Below are 20,262 nucleotides of genomic sequence, written 5' to 3'. Positions count from 1 at the left end.
GGAAATCCTGGAGCAGTCTTTGCCCTGGAACCTCTTGTGTTTTCAATAATCAGGTTTTGAGCTGAGTTTTAAAAATACGTAAATAAAACGAGCACTTCGGGGACCTCGCAGCGAAACCTGGGGTTGCTGGTTCCCGCTGCAGGCCGGAGGCGTCGCCGCCCCCGGCTGGCTTTCCAGAGGTTTACCCCGAGAAGCTGTCACAACTTGCTTGAAAACAGTGACATGGGTCCTTGGGGCTCATCCTAGGTACTTGTGTGTGAGAGACAGGAGGACGATCTGCAGTTTGAGGGCGCTTTTCGGGGCAACCGCTGGGTGGGCAATGCGTGGAGGGACTGATGTCTTGCAGGGCCCAGGGCCCCGGCGCAAGGGCGCTGTGCGCCTCACCCTCCGTCCCCCCCTCCGGCCTGTTGCTTCCCCTGCAGCTCCAGGTCGGTTTTTCCCGGCGACTCTAGTGTGACTTCCGAACTCCTAGGCTCTTGGCTCAAGTCGGCATTTGCCCCCGCCCCCCGCCTGCTCCCCCAGAGCCTCAGGAGGTCTCCAGCACCCCAACTGTCGCCTGAGAAGTCCACTCGGGGGCCGCAGGTCTCAGAGCTGCAGGAGGTGGGGGCAGCTAGCGGCGATGAAGCCGTCTTGGCTGCAGTGCCGCAAAGTCACTGGCGCCGGAGGACTCGGGGGACCTCTGCCCGGGTCCTCTCCGGCTCGCGGGGCAGGCCCGGCCCGCAGGGCTTATGTGGCCCCCGGCCCGCGGGGCACTCTTGGGGGCCGGGGCTGCCGCGCGCTGTCCTCGGGCGGTGGCGGCGAGTACAAGACCCACTTCGCGGCCTCGGTGACTGACCCCGAGAGGTTCTGGGGCAAAGCTGCAGAGCAGATCAGCTGGTACAAGCCCTGGACCAAAACGCTAGAGAACAGACACCCTTCCACCAGCTGGTGAGTGACGCCGACCCCGATCTCTGGCCTCGACGTCCCCTGCACCGGGTACCTGGAGTTCTGCTAGGAATAAAATCGAGACTGGAGATGTGTGCGCAGATCTTTCCATTTGTGTTTAATTTCCTTTTCACAGCTCTCTTGCCTTCTCTTGAGGGATTCGGTTATCTATTGTGAGTCCAGTTTTCCTATAGACAGAGATTTACCTCTAGGACAGGGCTCTGCTTGGCACTGGGGATGTTAAACGGACTAAATCAAGGGCCTGCTCCAGCGACAGTACAGCCTAGTGTGGCAGAAAGCCACGTTAACGAAGGCAAGCAGTTTATTAAACTAGGGAAGTTTTGCTAAGTTTTGCTGTGGGGAAGAAAAGGGTAGAGGAAAGACGTCAATAAAATCACACCTAAGTAGGGTTTGGAAAGACGGGTATGTCTTCTCAAAGTCCTTGAAGACCTAATTATTGAAGATCAGGAGGTGGAAAACAGGTTGAACTTTGATTGTTTCTGTGATTGTGAATAGTTGTGTTTTCCGGAGAGATGGGGGAGGAGACTGTCAGTCAGGGGCTGGGTCCAGAAGGGTTTTGTGTGTCATGGCAAGGAGCTTGGATTAGGTCCATTGCCCTGTTTTGTATATGAAGCTGGAGTATGCCAGGTGGTGCTAGAAATGATGGTAGGAATAAAGGCTTTCTCCTACAGTTGCAATTATAAGTAGTTTTAAACATTATTTTTATATTACAACAAACAGATACATTAGAAAATAAATGCTCAACTTGTTAGAATATTAAGGGTGAGGCACAGTCTGTGAGAACTCAGAGTTGTGGTTACTTTTTGGGCTCTATGCCTAGCCCTTAGAACTGTGGTTGCTCTCATCTGCCAGCCATTAGGGAGAGATGTTTCCTGTAAAAATTCAAAAAACACTGCAGTAAGGTTTCCCATCCCCATTTCTAAGTTCCCAGCAGTGAGATGGGGAAAATAACCTGGTCAGGTTTGCATCTGACAAATGTCTTTTTGTTGAGGCCAGGGAACCTAGAACAGGAAGGGCAAGTCGACCAGAGCGGATCTGTGTTGCCACCATATCCTGTCCAGTCCTGTCCTGTCCGAAAATGTTTGCACGGGGTTCCCTTTAGAACTGTAGTGTCTTTCCTCTTCCAGTTCTTTTTTGTGTATGTCATCGGTCATGTTTGACTCACTTTCTTTTACGTGCCTGGCAGTGACCCAAGCACTGTGTGGCCCCTGCCTCGGGGATCATGATAATGAAGAGTTGGAACCAGAATGCTGGGTTCGAGTCCTGGCTTTCACAGTTACTGTCCGTGTACACAGGCATGTTTCTTAATCTCTCTGTGCTTCAGTTTTCATATATATAAATGGAGAAATAGTGTGAGGATGGACTGCGTAAAGAAGTAAGACCATGTCTTGAATGAAACAGACCCTATACATAGATGTTAGAGAAAGAAGAGCTGTCTTCACACTCATACCACAATTATTTTAGGAGCAGGCAACCCTAGGGTTTCTCAGATCAAAACACAGATTATTTCCTCTCCTAAGAGTGTGTTCTCAAAGTGCTCTGTCACATATCTGTCAATAGTATGGTATTGAAATGATTTATATGGCTATCTCTCCCACAAAACTGTGTGCAAATAAATCAAATAAGAAGTCACTGGACTATTCCAAATAAAACCAATGAGAGCCAAATCCAAGGCAGTAGCCAAACATATATGGAAGAAAAAGGGCAGGTTGCTGGGGTTTGGAGGGCCCAAGGGAGGGCAGGGGATGTGGATGACAAAATGTCCATCAAATACACACTTAAGTCCTGAAGATTTTCTCTCTAATTTGTTTTTCTTCTTAAACTCTGGTTGCTTGCCTATACAACTGAAGTAAAGATGGTATCTTTAGCTTGAGGTAAAGATCTTTAGTTTTAGTAAACAGACCTGAGGCTTTGTTCTTTTCTTTTTTTTATAATATGTTTTTATTGATTTTAGAGTGAGAGTTAGGGAGAAGGAGAGAGAGATAGAAACATGGATGAAAGAGAAACATCCATCAGCTGCCCCTTGCATGCCCCCACTGGAGATACAGGTACCCTGACTGGGACGATGCTCAACCAACTGAGCCACACAGGCCTGGGCATGAGGCTTAGTTCTCAAGACACATTGATATTGACCAGAATCTGATGTCCTAAGGACTTAATGATTCAGGAAGGGAGTAAACAGACAGAAAGGAGAAAGGACCATGTTAAAGAAATGGACTTTCTGCATGGTTACAACCCTCGCTCTGCCACATACCCTGGGCAATGTTCAATATTCTCATTTTTTAAATGAGAATAATGGTAGTATCAATTTCTTAGGATTATGGGGATGGGGCTTATGTAATGACCAGGACTGTGTCTGACACACAGTACTAGAAATTATTGTCTTTTGACTATGGGAGAGAGAGTCTCATAAGCTAATGTGGTTTGGGAAGTTTTCAGATAAATGGTCGCCTTTGAACTGGATCATAAAGTGAGACTTAGGAGGAAAAAAAAATTTTTTTTTTAATTTTTTATGTGGGGAACAAACATGACAGACATAGAGTAAGCAAGAACCATGGGTGCTTGGAGGATAGTATAGTAGAGTGGTTAGCTAGCCGTGGTTACTTTGAATTACTGGTTCTGGAACCCAGAAGGTAGCTTCAGGATGGTTTCAGAAGGCTTGGCATCGCAGGCTAAGGCGTAGCATTCACTTTTCAGGCTCCATGGTCCAGTCTGACTGGAAGACTGCAGACAGGTTTTGTTTGACCCAGGTGCTGGGTGTTTCATGTTTGCTTATAAAAATTAGTTGTCAGTATCTAACTCTTGGAAGAGTTTATCTAAAATCTAAATTCCCTTAACAATTAATTTTTTGGGTTTCTCTTGGAAAAAAGAAAAAAGGCAGAATATCTGTCAGCAATGGGTCAGCGGTCTTCTGTGGCAACACTTGGCTGGCACCGAGTAGCTGCTGTCCCAGGCTAAATTAGACACCGTGACCGCCTGGCTGGGGTAAAGGGAAGAAAAGAGGTTATGTTGACTGACTACAAGAATATGAGTCAAATGTCCAAGTGGAAGAACTGATCATGGAATTAAAAATAATGGACCGAAACTGTGAGAAAGCTTGACGTAGAATTATGGATTTGACTCTAAATTGCAAAGAGGTGAGAGTTAAAGCCTAGTGAACATTGAGTGTGGGGAGGGGGAGAGATGGAGAGGGAGGGAGAGAAGAAAGTGAAGGAGCGGGAGAGACCAAAGGGAAGAGAAAAATACAACGAACTAAACTTTGGAGATACGTAGAAGAGGAAAAAACTGTGAGAATGGTTGGGAAGTGTTCAAAGAAGTAGGAGAAGGAAGAATAGGATATTTTAGTGTCACAGAGTATGACAAAGAGAAGAGATAAAAATAGGGAAAGTCAGTAGAGGTCAAGGGCTCTAGAAACGTTTTGAGGCCATTGAGGATGGAAAGATCAGTTTTGACTCAGTGACTTTTAATACTGGGATGTCAATGGAGAGATGAAGGCCAAGGTCAGAACAATGCATTTCAGAGTGGGCTAATGGTGTGCAGAAACATCCCACGATGTGTTTGACAGTGACAAAGGGGAGACAGGATGGCAGCATGTGAAAGTGCCTAGGTTACCCGAAACAGCTTCTCCCCTCCTCACTGTCCCCTCTGCTCCCTTTGAGAAACCCATGTTTAAAGGCAGAAGTGAAGAAATCTGTGAAACAGGAATAAAGAGAATTTTGCTGATTTGAAACTTATGCCTCATCAGCAGGACTCCCTGTAGCTGCAAGTTGAACTTTGTGTAGCTTTTTTTTTTTCTTTACATAATAGAAGATCATGAAAAAAGCAAGATGGGCAAGTTTAAAAGGTAGAATAAAGAGCTACTCAACACATCTATATGTCCCTATTATAAACTATTCAGCTAGATAGCTAAACATCTGACTGTGAGATGGACAGCGAAGATGAGACAGTGGAAAGGGGATGAACAAATATTTGATCAATTATTCTGAGGTTATCAGGCATCATGTCTGTAAGTTGTTCAGAGGGGAAAAGTTCTTTATCTTGAACCGGCAACTTTTCTGTGAGTTTGACATTGCTTCAAAGGAAAACAAATAAGGAAAATATAATGTGAATTTTATATAACCAGAAAGTAGTTTAATCCCCCTATTGAATCTTGGTTCTTTGGCAAATGATTAGTCAGGCACATTAAACTGGGAAATTCAACCTTTTTTTAAAACTTAAGATTCTGTGAAATGTTTTTGTATGTCTCAGATTTTAATAGTTATATTCAATTATTTTGAAGGTGAGAGTTTTAGCTAAGGATGAAAAATATGTCCCCTTTTGACAAACTCTAAAGGAAATGAATTTATTTATAATATTGTGTACAGTACAGGTATATATATATATATATATATATATATATATGATCATTTTTGTATAAATATAAAAAATATTTTAAGAAAGTACATGGTCAGCATGGAAATGGTCTGTTGGAAACACAGTTCCTCAAAATAACCTCATCAAAAAGACCCATTGTAACAGATGGGCCTGATTTTATTTCCGAAGGTCAGCAGCTTGGTGCTGTGCTGCATCTAATTTTCTCAGTGTGTCGTGCACCTGAGCCTCCGGGACAGAACAGAGCGAACTACAGGAATGCGCGATTACATAAGCAAGGGTAGATCACCTGACAAATGGCACAGTCAATGAACAATGGAAATTCAAGCAGCTCCTATCAATCCACTACCAGGGGTAGGGGAAAAGCCAGGCTCTGAGCACCTGGAAGGTGGCTTACTTTTCGTTTGGTCATGCCATATACTGTTATTGAGAAAAAAATCCAGTGGTTTAAGTTACCTCCTCCTTTTTCTCCTCCTCCTTCCTAAGAGAGCAATTTCCACTTTCATAAGCAACAGCAGCAACTTCACAAAGGAAAGTACTGTTTTCCATTGTGGTATTACATTTGCAAGAGAAATGTGTGGGAAACTAAGGCATCTTCGTGATAACGTATATGATTGTAATAACTTCTTAAAATTGCAATAGCAGGAAGCACCTCTGAATGTGGAACTCAAATGCTTGACCTAAATTATGTGGGTAGAGAACTTCTTATAAAAGGTTTAATTATATTTGCTTTTTATGGTATTGTGGCTGAACAAGGGAAGGGTCAGTGAATAGAAAGGAGAGGCGCTATTATATAATGTAGAAAAATTGAAGTTTAAGAATTTTGAATTTAAACAGTCCAGTTGACCATCTCAGAATAGCTAAAAAAAATAAACTATTTTATGTTCTAACTTAGACAGAGTTTAATTTATGACTTATAAACATTAAATGGTGAATTTTACTAATTTAAAATATGACTTGCTAAGTGGGAGAAAAACAATTGAAGTGTATAGGGGTTTGTTTGACTTAAGAACTAACTCTGGAAAATTAGGAACTCCTTCTCCTTAGATTTTGATGTTAGAACAACATTTCCCAATCTTTCAAGATTTCTCTCCTAAATTGATACATTAGTTAAGTAAAATAAATTTGGGGAGATTAGGAAAAAGAAAGAATGCTAAGTATCTACTGTGGACGTAACCAATATAGATATTTGTAAAAAAAACAAAAACAAAACAAAACAAAGAAAACAAAAACAAAAAACAACAATTTAGGATGATAGATTGCTTTTTAAAAAAAATTTAGTAGCCAAAGGGATATAAAATCAGTTCTAGTGACATTTAGCTAAACAACTGTAAGCAAAAGCATTGGAGCTTAGAAAAGTCTACTTTTGCACTAATTTCACTTTGCTTTCTCTACAGTTTTTCTGATTTTTATAGAGCTTCATTGATTCTCAATTGAAAGTGCTTTTCTAAATCACAAATGCCCTGACCTTGCCTTTCTCCCAACTCTCCCCTTAATCAAGGCTGAGTGAAATTAGCCACTATTACCAATGGAAATTTGTCAGAGCCCCTATTTTGGTGAGTAGAAGAAAAAAGTTGAGGATCATTACTTGTAGAGAGAACAAACTGATTTCTGGGTTAAAATATTGGCTTCACTCTTTGAACAGTACCTTGCCTCAAATAATCATAAAGTAGGGGAATTATAAAATGTAGACTGTGATGGGTATTATTGTTAAGCAGTATCTGTTCTCTACTTCTGAGCACATGGGAGGCTCGGGTTTGCACACATAAGCCTGGTTATGTGGTTCGCTTTGGTGGATGCAGTCGGAGGAGGAAGGTGTGCCAGTGCTTCCGGCTGTACTGCACTCTGGTGGGTCACAGCTGCGGTGAAGCATGTGTAGGATGGAAGTAGTCTGGATTGCTGGGCAGAGATGTATAGGTGACAATGCTTTGGGGAGTCAACTTGAACCCACAGTGAAGTTGTATAAGTGAGAAATGAACATTTATTTTTGCGAGTTACAGAGAATTTGCAGTTTTTATTACAGTAAATCCAGTCCATTCTTTTTTTTTTCCAACTTTTTTCTTCTTTATTGATTTTTAGAGAGAGAATAAGGGAGAGGGAAAGAGAGATAGAAACATCAATGAGAGAGAACATCGATCGGCCGCCTCCTGCATGCCCTCCACTGGGGATTGAGCCCAAAACCTGTGCATGTGCCCTGACCAAGAATCAAACTGGTGTCCTCTTGGTGTATGGGTTGACGCTCAACCACTGAGCCACACTGACCTGGCAAATCCAGTCCATTCTTACTGATTGACAAGAAAATAATAACTTTATAGTATATTTGAAAGGATTAAGTGCTAATGTACCTAAGTAGTGCCCAGCATATTGCTAGAACAGTGTTGTTTGTATCCATGCTATGAGCCAGGTACAATATTTAGTTCTTTAACTTATTTAATATTTATAACAACCCTCTGAGGTAGGGTCAATTTTTATTCTCAGAATGGGGGTAGAAATGAAGGTACAGAGAGTTTAGGAAACTTGTCTAAACTTATAAAACTACTGAGTAGCAGATCTCAGATTTGAACCCAGGCTGTCTGAATTTAGCATCTATATTCTATCTAAATACTACATTATTTTGTTCTATAATAATAGTCTCAGTTAATTTTAATTTTTCTTTGTTTTCTGAACCTTTCTCCATTGAAACCACTAAAAGTAATTTAAAAAAAAGCAAACTAGACTGCATCTTAGTAACATTTGGAAAGCATCCCTAACAGATACAGAATAATAGACTGATGTTTTTTGAAAAAAATAAACTATATTTTATACTATATATATATTTAATCCTCACCTGAGGATATTTTTCCTATTGATTTTTTTAGAGAAGTAGAAAGGAGAGAGAGAGAGAGAGAGAGAGAGAGAGAGAGAGAGAGAGAGAAACAGCAACATGAGAGACACACATTGATTGATTGATTGCCTCCTGCACTCTCCCCGACTGGGGCAGAATAGAACCTGCAACCCAGATGTGTGCTCTTGACTACCAAATGAGCCCATAACCCTTCAGTCCACAGGCTAATGCTCTAACCGCTTAGGAAGGGCTACATAAAATATTTAAAATGTGTATAACAGTCCCAAAGGTGAAGTGAGGGGATGGAAGCTTTATATTAATTATTATTTTAAAAATGTTTCCTGAACAGTAGAAAGCAATATTAATCTCCTCTTTTAAAAATGCTCTGTTTTCTGGCTTAAGGAAAATCTATAATGGCCACATTATTCATTGCTTTCAGTAAGCTTTAATATTATTAAATATTGAGAATATGGTGAAACATAACCTAATTAGTTCATCTAATTATGAATATTTGAAAAAATTTTTTTTTCTTCCAACCTCTTAATAAAAAAAAAATACTGGGAATTGTTGCATGTTTGTAATTATGGAGGCTATTGATTTTATTTACTTTTTTATCCATTCATATACAGTATTCTTTTCTCTCTTCCTTTCACTACATTTCATCTTGATCCTTGTGCAGGTGGACAGACCTGCATGTGTTCAGTACAGAGATTAGGTTCTTAGGAATCATATTGTGTGTAGTTTTCTTACTTTGAATATGAACATCTCACTTTTTGAAATTCAGTATAAGAACAATGAGTTGTGGGCTCTCTCACTTTTCTGTATTGTTCCATAGATGTTGCCAAACTTTGGGGAACAAATGATCTAAAAATGTTCAATGCTTTCTTTGAGTGTTCAGGAGGTTAGCCACAATAAGACTTGGGATATTTGCAGAAACTATACTGGATTAGGGAGGAAACTGGTCTGTGATTGTTCTGTAGTTTATGACAGAGCTATTCCTTTCTTTAGAGCTGATTCCTTGTCTCTCAGTAATGATAATGACAACAGCAACAATGACAACCATGGCAATGACAATCGCAGTTATTAATTGTGCACTTGCTCTGGGTTAGGCCCTATGCTAAGGCTATATAAGCATGTTTCTTTCAATTCTTCCAATGCCTTATGAGATAGGCATAGTGAAAATGCATTTTTATAGCTGTGTAAACTAAAACAGAGAGATTAAGTGATTTGTCAAAGAGTGGTGGACTTAATTTTTCAACCCGTTGGGTCACATTGTACAGCTTAATTTTTGTATTGAGCTGCAACTACACTTTTAACTTCTGTCTGGTGTCATACGACTATTTAGGTGCCAGGACCTAGAGGATACAGAAGAATAAGAACAATGTTAGAATTCTACACATTTTTAATCAGAGATGCCACTTCTCTTCATTTGTTGTCTGTGTTTCCATGTGTCTTCCACTCCCCTCTCATTTTAGAGAAGTCTGTTCTCATTGTTTTCCCAGAGTCAATTTAGTCATGTCTTCTTGACAAATGGGTCTTTCCTAAAAAGCACATCACCTTGAATCTTATTTCCCTTTGAGCTAGTTTGTCAAAGAATGCTCAGTGTTCATCTCCATTTTGTCACTATGCATCCGCTATAAGAGCTTACCCCCCATGGTGTTTTGTTCTTACCAGTAACTTAACAAATCACCATGAGGTCATGGAATGGCCAGGATCAGGTCGCAGCCACCTCTGTTATTTCCATAATGGAACGCACGGAACTGTGTATATGCATTGATCTGATTTTAAAACTTCAGCACATGCAGATTAACCTTCTTAATCTAGCTCCTTAATCTGGATTTGTACATAAATTGCAGCTACATATTATTTGAATTATCCATCCCACTAGAACCCAAAATAACCCATAAGTCTTTGTTCTAGCAAGGCATCAAAGGGTTGGAAATTCTTTTGTCTTCATGGGTCTAAATTTCATTACAAGGCACTTGGATCCCTTTGCTCTTCTTTAGCTCATTTGTCTTTAAATTGTAGAGTACTTTACATCAGCATGGGTTTCTAGTCAACAAGCCAAAGACAAATGTACTGCAAGGAGGGAAATACTTTGTTTCTATGGGACAGACCAAGCACCCATGTGAGTGTACACTGGAAAAGTTGTCTCTTTGGTACATATCAGATTCTAAAAATTTCAGATTTAAGAGTTGGATCAATATTATGTTACTAGATTGTCATTTTGTAGTAAATATGTTAACCAAATATATCAATTTTTATTAACTAAATGATGATCACTGGTGAAAAGTGATTAAAAGACAAATACCATATGATTTCACTTATATGTGGAATCTAAAAAGTAAAACAAGCCCCCAAAAAGCAAAACAAAACAAAAAAAAAACCAAGTTTATAGATATAGAGAACTGATCTATGATTGCCAGAGGGAAAGAGGAATCTGGGGTGGGGGAATAGGGTGAAGGGGGTCAAAAGGTTCAAACTTCTAATTATAACATAAATACATCATAAGCTCTGGCCAGAGTGCTCAGTTGGTTGGGGTGTCGTCCTATACATTAAAAGGTTCTTTTTCTCACTAAATATCTAGTTATTTCAAAGACTGTAATTGAGGGAAATAACACTCTTACATTAACATTTCTAAACTCCTAAAGGATGGTCTCTCTCTATATGTCTCTATTTATATGTGTGTACTTTTTTGTGTTTGTGAGTATGTGCTAAAATGTTACAGGATACCAAATATATTATCATGATAATAATAGCTACAACAGTACCCCTTAAGATAGTTTTTTAACTTCTCAAGAACATGCTTTCTTAAAGAAGAATTTAGGGAAGGTTAAGTAACTTGTTCGTGTTCGCTTGGAATGCAGGGGACAGATCTGGCATGAAAAACCAGATCTGTTAGACTTCAGAGCATATTAGCTTCTCATTGTGTCATATTTCCTCTCTAATCAATCCTGTTTTATCCTCGTACTACCAGTGTTACAGATTTAAAATCAAGCCACACACACAGACACAGATATGTGTTGATCTGTTATATTTATAAAAGTGAAGTTTTGGTTATAGAGTTTATTCATTCATTAATTCATTTGTTCCCTTATTCATTCATTCTTTCTTTCTGTTGGTCGTTCAGCAAATGTTTGCTGACTGTCTTCTGTGAGCCAGGCACTAATCCAGGTGCTGAGAGTCTAGATAGTGTATACCTTTAAAGAACAATGCCATACATCAGAGGAAAAAAGTGTTTTTGCTTGTGGTAAAACCTGTTTTTGTTTTCCTGTTTAATAAGAGAAGAGTAATCATGAGTGGCATGGACCACTTAGCTATTATTTTCTGAATATATGGGTTATAACATTTCTTTTATTTTACAATCAACCTTACTTCGGGTTGTCTTTGTCAAGACATGAATGACTAGAGCACACAGCCTCACATTTTGGTGAACAGTGGCTGTTCTCTAACTAATGAATCCTTTAATAAATAAAAGAGGCAACCAATTTAATTTTATCCCTTTATGCAGACTCTCATTTTCTCTCAGAGGTGCTAACACACTGGAAGGTGAGGAAAAGACAAGGAACAGACTAACAAACAAAAGAGTGAAAGGAACTGATGGGCTGGTTAACATTATCTAGATAATGCACTTTCGGATAATCAAGCAGGCTGCCCTGGTATTCAAGTTTCAAATTATTGAATGTTATGGAAAATGGTTAATTTGTTAATGCGATGTGTAGGCAATGGGGGAATTGGCAAAGAGAGCAAAGATGTATTCTGTGACATTTTTCTCAGATTAGTTTGAGGATGAGGCCAGGAAAAAAAGGCATAATAAAACTGTGTCTACTTTGTTTAGCATTTTAAGTTATGCTCAGTGATATCTACTTAGTTATGTAGGTTTATCTTTGTAGATATGTCTATCTTATGTTTGTATCTGTGTGTACGGCTGTTTGGTGAGAGGTGAAGGTGTGAAGTTGGATGAGAGACAGAGTGTGGTTTAGTTGAAAGAGCAGAAGCATAAGACTTAGTTTGAGACCTAGGTTTGAATTACTTTTCATTGACATTTATTTATTCAAAAATAATTCAGATTGAACTTTAGGTTCATGTTTTCGTTTTACAAGGAAGCAGTATTACTTTATATTTTAATTAACTAAACTTAGCAAGCCAAAATAGATGGAAAATCAACTGTAGTTTAATATTTAAATACATTTTCTATATCTTGGTATATTTCCCTTCAATCTTTCATTTAAAATTTTTATTTCGGAATAATTACAGACTCACAAGAAGTTATAAAAGTAGTACAGGGATGTCCTCTGTACCCATCACTCAGCTTCCCCCACAGTAACATATTTTTTTTTAATTGATTTTATAGAGAAAGGGAAAGGGAGAGAGAGATAGAGACATCGATTGGCCACCTCCTGTATGCCCCCCACTGGGGATTTGGCCCACAACCTGGGCATGTGCCCTGACCAGGAATCTAACCGGTGACCTCTTGGTGCATGGGTCGATGCTCAACCACTGAGCCACACTGGCCGGGATCCCACAGTAACATCTTATATAACTATAGTACCTTATCAAAACCAAACTTGACATTGGCAATACAATTCACTAAACTACAACCCTTACTCAGATTTACCACTTTTTAAATGCACTCATATTTTTTGCATGTGTATATGTTTGCCTTTTTAAAATCTATAATCTATGCTTATTTACCAGTTTGTTTAACTCTCTAGGTCTCTATTTTTGTTCGTACAGAAAAATAAAATTATATTGCCCATACCATGTGCTATCTCACTTTTTTTATTTGTAATAAGTTGTGATTTTTAATGTATGCAGAATATTTTAACATATTCTTTGGTAAATGTAAAAGTATTTCACAATCCTATTATGTTGATATTTAAGTGGTTTTTCTTTATTTGCTATTATGAGCAGGCAGATAAACTTGCATGTTTGGATGCAGAATTCCAGATTTCTCTCTGTATCTGTCTTCTGTTTGTCTGTCTCTTCCTCTCACTCTATTTCTTTCTTTCTACTGATAAATTCTTATATTTCTGGGTCAAAGATAATTTATATACTTTCTCATGTACATTGTCAATTTTTTTCTCCAAAAAGATGAATAAATATTGTAAATAAGGTCCTACAGCCTTTATATGTAGAGAATCCATAAAAGCAATAATTTAGTGGGCATAGAACACTAGAATCTGTAAAATCTTAACATTGTGTCATATTTTCTTCAGACCTTTTTATTTTAAGCAATAAAACAAAATTGATGCTTCCTTTGTATTTTCCCCAATTACATAGTCTTTATGGAAATAATCTCTGAAGAATTTAAAGGGCTCAACAGGAAGAAAAAGCTCTTCTTAGATATTCTAAAATGATTGATTGTGTCCCTCCTCTTTAATAAGAGCTTGTATTAAACATCTCTCCGTGGACATGAGCTAAGTGTTCTACAGAATGAGTTAATGAATGATGTGTCTGCCTTCTGGGAGCCTCCGCTGTAGAGGAGAGTTTCATCAGAACATAGCAGTGTGTCATTCTGCATAAGTTATAACCTTAAAGACAAAGCACTGGATAGCTAAGACAAAGATGCCATATGAAAATAGAAAATACACACCCAGCCGGTGTGGCTCAATGGGTGAGCATGAGCACCAAGAGGTCATCAGTTTGATTCCCGGTCAGGGCACATGCCCAGGTTGTGGGCCAAATCCCCAATGGGGTGCATGCAGTAGGTGGCCAATCGACGTTCTCTCTCATCAATGTTTTTATCTCCCTCTCATTCTCCCTTTCTCTCTCTCTAAAAATCAATCAATCAATCAATCAATCAATCAATAAAGAAAACATGCAGTCCTAAAGTCCTAAGGTTTAGAGCACCATAGTTTCAATCTTGACATATTCCTCCCCTTTCTTCCTGTTTCTCCTTCACCAGAGGGAAATGACACCATGTCAAAAAATTGGCTTCCTCCTCCCCTGCATGGTGCTAGAGCTGCTCTTTCTTTTCCTTTCTCCCTCTCTTCCTTTCATTTTTGTTCTTTCTTCATCACTTCATTATTATTTTCATCAGGATTATTTCTTCTCTCCAAGAAATACCAGTTGACAATGGAGAGTGTGCCTCCTCTTTGCCCCTCTTCTAGTTCTCTGGATAGCTTTGAGGTTCGCGGGGTTACCTCCTTGGGCCTCTGTGGGCATTCTGGTCCGTAGGCCTGGTATTCTAAGAATCTGCTCTGGTTTGGAGTGTGTTTCCTTACGAGCTCATTGTAACTTCCTTCTGTGTCGGTTGATTGAGGACCACTGCTCCTTAGAGTGTCTTAAGTTCTCTTGAAAAGGGCTGACTAATGAAGTTTACTTTCTCTTAAGATGTACTTTTTAAGTTCATATTTACTTAGGATTATACTTAAATTTTATTAAATGTATCCTTTGACATTTAAATGTGTCTTGCTCTTATCTCTTACATTGATCTTTAATATTAATTTAATTGCAGTTTTATCCTTTTCTTATATTAAACCAAGTCCTGTTTACTTCTGCTTCAGTTTTCTGTTTCCTGCATTTTCTCTAGAATAAAAGTAAAACAAACAAGATAAAATGGTGTTCTCACCTCCTGCTTTGAATGGAACTGTCAAGCATGACTCACAGCTGGAGGATCCTCATGATGATTCATGTATGCCTTTTCTCTTCATTGACAGTGCATCCAGTTCAGATAGCAGGTATTGATTTCCTGAAAGCCTTTCTTTCCTTTCTTTTTCCTGTTGGCTGCATGTCTCACTATTGGCAGTTCACTCAGTTTTAATCCGAGATGGTCTGGCCAGGGTGCAGATGCCTGGGCGGTCCTTTCTTGTCGAGATGGGGCAATCTGTGCCCAGAGCTGGTGGGATAGGGCCAGGTCCTGAGTGTATGTACTCATGGATGCAGGATCAGTGGGGCTAAAGAAGTCTCTCTCTGTGTTAGGTTTCTCTGTTAACATAATTGTCCTATGGAGAGATGCGCTTTCCAGGTGCTTTATCAAAAACAATATCCCTAGTGGTTAAATTACCATAAGGTTATTATGCTGCCCCAAGTAAGCAATTACCCAATTTGGAGGATTTCCTGGAACAGTCAGTTGATACTGTCCAAGGCCAAGTATCTAATTTAGATGGGATGTCATTGTGTGAATAAAGCAATATGATGCCCTCTTAAAAATGTTTAAAGCCTCCTCTGTTTGTGGGCAATAGTAGTCTTTTGAGCTAGTCATTGTTTTTGCTGAGCGTTTACCTCATGAGACTTTTCCCCTTATCTGTGTCAATGTGTCAGAAGAGTATTATTTCAATTCACGTTCATTCACACTTGCAGACATTTATTTAAAAATAATTATTGAACATTTGCTGGGTGCCATTAATGAGCTAACTCATGGTCTCTGGCCACAGGAAACAGTGTCCAGTGAAGGTATAAGAATTTCTCAAATAAGCCCACAGTCATATAGAATTGGAGATTCATTACATTTTCCTTGGAGTTAAAAAGCACTAGGTTCCAGTCTGCCATGTGTTAATTTGATAATTCTGGGAAGTTACTTGACCTCTCTGAGCTTCATTTCTTAAGGTAACATGGGAATGACATTCTTTTTCTAAATGGATGGGGTGTAAATCAAATGATTTGGTGCATATAAATTACCAGACTCAGAACCTGGCCCATTGTTGGTGATTTAAAAATGTTAGTTCCTCTTCTATCTCAAAACTGTTTTTTTCCTTTCTTTTTTGCACATTTTTAAATCTTTATTGTTGAAAGTATTACAGATGTCCCCCTGTACTTTCCCCCATTGGCCCCCTTTGCCCCACTCCCACCCCCTCCTGCTTTCCCCAAACTATTGTCTGTGCCCATTGGTTGTGCATATGTGCATGTAAGCTCTTTGGTTTATCTCTTCCTAATACCCCCCTGCCCCCTTTTCCCTTCCCCCTGAGATTTGTCAGTCTGTTCCTTACTTCCATGTCTCTGGATCCATTTTGATTGACAGCTTACTTTGTTCATGATATTCCATAAGTAAGTGAGATCATGCCGTACTTGTCTTTCTCTGTCTGGTTTATTTTACTTGGCATAATACTCTCCAGGTCCCTCCATGTCATCTCAAAGGGTAAGAGATCTTTTTTGACACTCAGAGGTGAAAAAAAAAAAACTCCATTCCTTTGATAGCATCCTTCGCCCTACTTCTAGTTCCTTTTGTTTCGTTTCTCTAATAGTTCCCTCTCCCCACCATTTCATTATTTACCACGACTTCCCAGGCTTTTCAGTAGGTCATAACTGATTCAATTTCCTTGTTTGCCTCTCAGGTGCCTCTCAAGTGCCTCTCAAGTCTGACTTGAAATCCATTTCTGAGCAGGGCATTCCCCTGCCAAAACCCTTCAGTGTCTCCCTCCCCTTAACAAGGCATTCAAGGCTTTTAAGACAAGGCTTGCACTGGTCTTTCTTGCCTTAGCTCATGCCATGTTCCCACCCCAAACACACATCTCTCATTTTAACAGCACTAATGAACCTGTACTTCCAAAACAGAACCTGAACTTTGCCCTATTTTTGTACTTGTCTCACTTGTCATTGCCATTGATAAAACGAGCAATATTCTCATTAATTTGCCACCCCCCTTCCCTTAGCTACCTTCACTTTTCATCCTTCTCTTTTAATAAAACAAAACAGTTGAAAGATTTGCACAAGCTAAAGAGAAATCAGAGCATCCTCCTTCTTTTTCTATCCTAACTTCTTGGCCATATTGTCTGTACTCCAGGTCCTTTCTCCCTGATACTCCTGCATCCACTACAGGGTCACTCTATCCAAATTGCTCTCCCAAAGGCCATAAATACCTATTTGTTGCTTAACTCAATAGATTGATTTGGGTCCTTCCCTTAGTTTATCTCTCTTTCGTATTTGACTCTTCGGAGCATCTCTGTGTCATTGAAATTCCTTGGACTGTACTCACCATCCAGACTGGTAGCCAGTAGCCAACGTGGCTATTTAAATTTAAGTTTAATTTATTGTGAATTAAGTAAAATTTACAATTCAGTACTGCAGTGCCGTCTGTCGGCCTGCCGGGATGGGTGCAACGCAATGAAGCTACAAGCACACGCTGCTTGGAGTGAGGGGGAGCTTTACAAGGTAGCAAATGCTCCCGATCTTTGGACACAGTCCCATTTATTTGTGGATTGGTAACCCCAGGTTACAAGTGGATTTATGTAAAATATTTCCTTGAGATGGCGTCTCTGTCAACTGTACATCCTAGTTTTGTCTCTTGCTTTTTATAGTGGAAAGAGACTTTGAAACTAAAAGATAACAAACACAGACATTCTTGAGTCCTAGAACCCATTAGTCCACTCACGCAAACCTTATCTTAGTCACATACAAATGAAGCACTCAGTTGTACCTGGGCTGGCCAGATAGCGAGAATGCATTAATTCAAGTTTACAATTCGTCCATCTTCCAAACCCCTAACCCCACACTGAAGTCACCTTAGTCAAATGCGGCTCTTGAGCACTTGAAAGGTGGCTACTGTGATTGAGGATGTAGATTTTAAATGGTATTTACTTTCAATTAATTTAAATTTAAATTTTGCCAGCCACCTGTGGCTAGTGGCTACCCTACTGAGCATGGAGATATAGAACATTTCCATGATCACAGAACTTTCTATTGGACAAGCCTCTGGAGCAAGGTTTGCTAAAGTTTTTAAGAGGCTAAGTAGTAAATATTTTCTTTGTGGGCCAGATAGGTTCCACAGCAGCCTCTCAGTTCTGCTGTTGTTGTGCAAAACCAATCACAGACAATATATAAACAACTGAGTGTAGCTGTGTTTCCATAAAGCTTTTTTTATGCATGAAGGTGGTGGGCCAGATTTGTCACGTAGCTGTAGTTTGCTGGCCCCTCTCAGAGCCCTGGTTTCTTCATATATACTTATTTCATTTTCTTCCTGATTTTGTCTAAAATTTTACTTTTTTAGTCTTCCTATTTCTCAAATCCCCCCCTTCTTTTCATCTTTATCACAACACGTTATTGTTGTGAAATATCACTAGTCACACTCTCCTTGTGTCACGTTCCAGCTTATTGTACCCGTTGCCTGTGCTCTCGTATCTTGTTTAAGCCAGTTTCCTCCTTTGTAAATGAGTCTAACAGTAAATGCCTGATAGGGTTATTATATAGGTAATACCTATCAGGAGCACAATTTTATACACAATGAAATGTGTATGCACAATGCAATTTCATACACAATGAAATGTGTATAAGATTGTGCTCACAGTAGGTATAAAGTACACTCACATTAACTCATCGACATAGAAGAGGGGCTGAGACTTGGAGCTTGACTGCCTGACACCCAGTCCCAGCTTGTCACACAGCCTTGTGGACCTCGGGTAGGGCCACTCACCTCTGTACCTCAGGTTCCTCATCTGTACAATGAGGATGTTATTAGTAGACACACCGAGTTTGTTAGGAGAATTAAATGGATTAATTTGTATTAAATGCTCATAACATTGTCTTGGTGCAAAGCACTACGCTGTTGGTTTTTATTTTATTTTACTAGTTTTATAGATGAGGGAAGAATGCTCAACAGTCGCACAGCTAGTAAATGACATGTCTGAGATTTGAACTCTGGTCCTTTGACCTTAAAACCCAGGCAGGTATACTTCCCTATATCCCTTTCAACATCTACTGGCTCCTTACCATATTCCCTTAGTCAAAATTAATCTCTTTTTTGCTTTGTGCTTTCATTATATGTTGTTTACACCTCTACCAGGACATTGGCCACATGTTCCTTTTTATTATAGTTATTACAAATCACTCTATTTTTGAGTGAAAAACATGTTCCCAGTTATATTTTTCTCCATTCCTTCACAGTCTCAAATTTAATCAACAACAAATTATGGTTAAATTTGTTGAGTAGAAAAACTTTCAAAGAGAAAATCAGTATTGTAAATGTATCAGTAGATAAGGTGTTGTAATCTGCTGAAGCCTGCTAATAAAGTAATTAATTATTTCTTTTAAAGGTTACATATTTATCACTAGTATAAAGATTTAGTATGTAGATAACCAAATGTACTCATCATCTTTTTCTTGACCTTTATTAAATTTTGAAAAAGAACTTGACATTTGTTTTTATTTTTTTATGAAAGTGTGATGAAATGAATATCTAAATAGTAAGTCATCAATGAAGGAAATTATAATATGATCCAGAGAAGGAAGATCCTATTCAAAGGTTAATTATGAGTCGGACTTTCCAGTTATTTAACAATAAATATGTGCAGACGACAGAAGTCAGTAGCTGAGAATACAGAAAGGGTTTAACCCTGTGACTACTGAATGTGGTTGTGCTGGAGGAAGCTTTGGACTCTTATTTCATGCAAATTGAAATATGACCATTTGTGAAAGAGTTACATGGGCCACACTGTTTAAAATACATTACATTTTATTCTTGGAATAGCAGGAAATGGTGGAATTGAGAGGAACGTTGTAGATTTTATTAATTCAACTTTGCTTAGCTGGGTAATCAAATGCACAGAGTAAATGCTATCAATTTCTCCTTCTAAAAGAAGTAATATTAGTTGAGTGTCATGTTTATCTCCTTTTATAGTGTTTAAATATTGATATCATAAACATGTGCTTAAATAACAACATGTTAGCTCTCAACAAAGAAAAAGTTGGTGGTGATGGGAACTGATGAAAACAGAAGAATCATGTGCACATTTGCCCCAGCTCCTTCTGGCACCCAAAGACCAAGACTGTGGAACTTATCAGGCCCCAAACTTCTTAAAAATCCTTCAGACATCTACCACATTCATTGACCTAGCCCAGTATGTGGGCCAAATACACACTCCGGTGTAACTTGACGAACAAGGCCAACACAGAACGGGTTAGAGTCTGGCATTAGATACTGTGAAGTTTGAATCAGGGTAGGCTAAGGTGAAGAAGAAAAGAAACCAAATGCAAACAAGATTCCAGTTCCTCCAAAGATCTGAGTTTAAGTTTTTATGTTGGATATAAGCTAGCAGGGGTTAACGAGGAAAGGCAAGGGAAAATAGAAAATTATGTACAAGAAGAAATGCATGTAAGGAATTTCAAGAACTTTGGAATTTCAAGAACTTTTCTTCTTTTTTTTATCCTCACCTGAGGACATTTTCCCATTTTTTTGTTCAGGTAGA

At 39.1% G+C, this 20,262-nt stretch overlaps 1 protein-coding gene across 1 annotated transcript in view; it reads left to right on the top strand.

Annotated features, from left to right (window-relative positions):
* The first annotated feature begins 399 nt into the window (after positions 1 to 399).
* ACSS3 (acyl-CoA synthetase short chain family member 3) overlaps positions 400 to 20,262 on the top strand; it is a 157,636-nt gene continuing 137,773 nt past the window's right edge. The window contains exon 1 of the mRNA XM_036252870.1: positions 400 to 927. Within this exon, the coding sequence (XP_036108763.1) occupies positions 620 to 927 (308 nt within the window). The 5' untranslated portion in view covers positions 400 to 619. The remainder of the gene's footprint in view (positions 928 to 20,262) is intronic.

This window comes from Molossus molossus, unplaced genomic scaffold (genome assembly GCF_014108415.1).
Source record: "Molossus molossus isolate mMolMol1 unplaced genomic scaffold, mMolMol1.p scaffold_m16_p_10, whole genome shotgun sequence".
Lineage (NCBI taxonomy): Eukaryota > Metazoa > Chordata > Mammalia > Chiroptera > Molossidae > Molossus > Molossus molossus.
The sequence above is the reverse complement of the archived record's forward strand: the minus strand, read 5'-3'. Positions and strand labels throughout refer to the sequence as shown.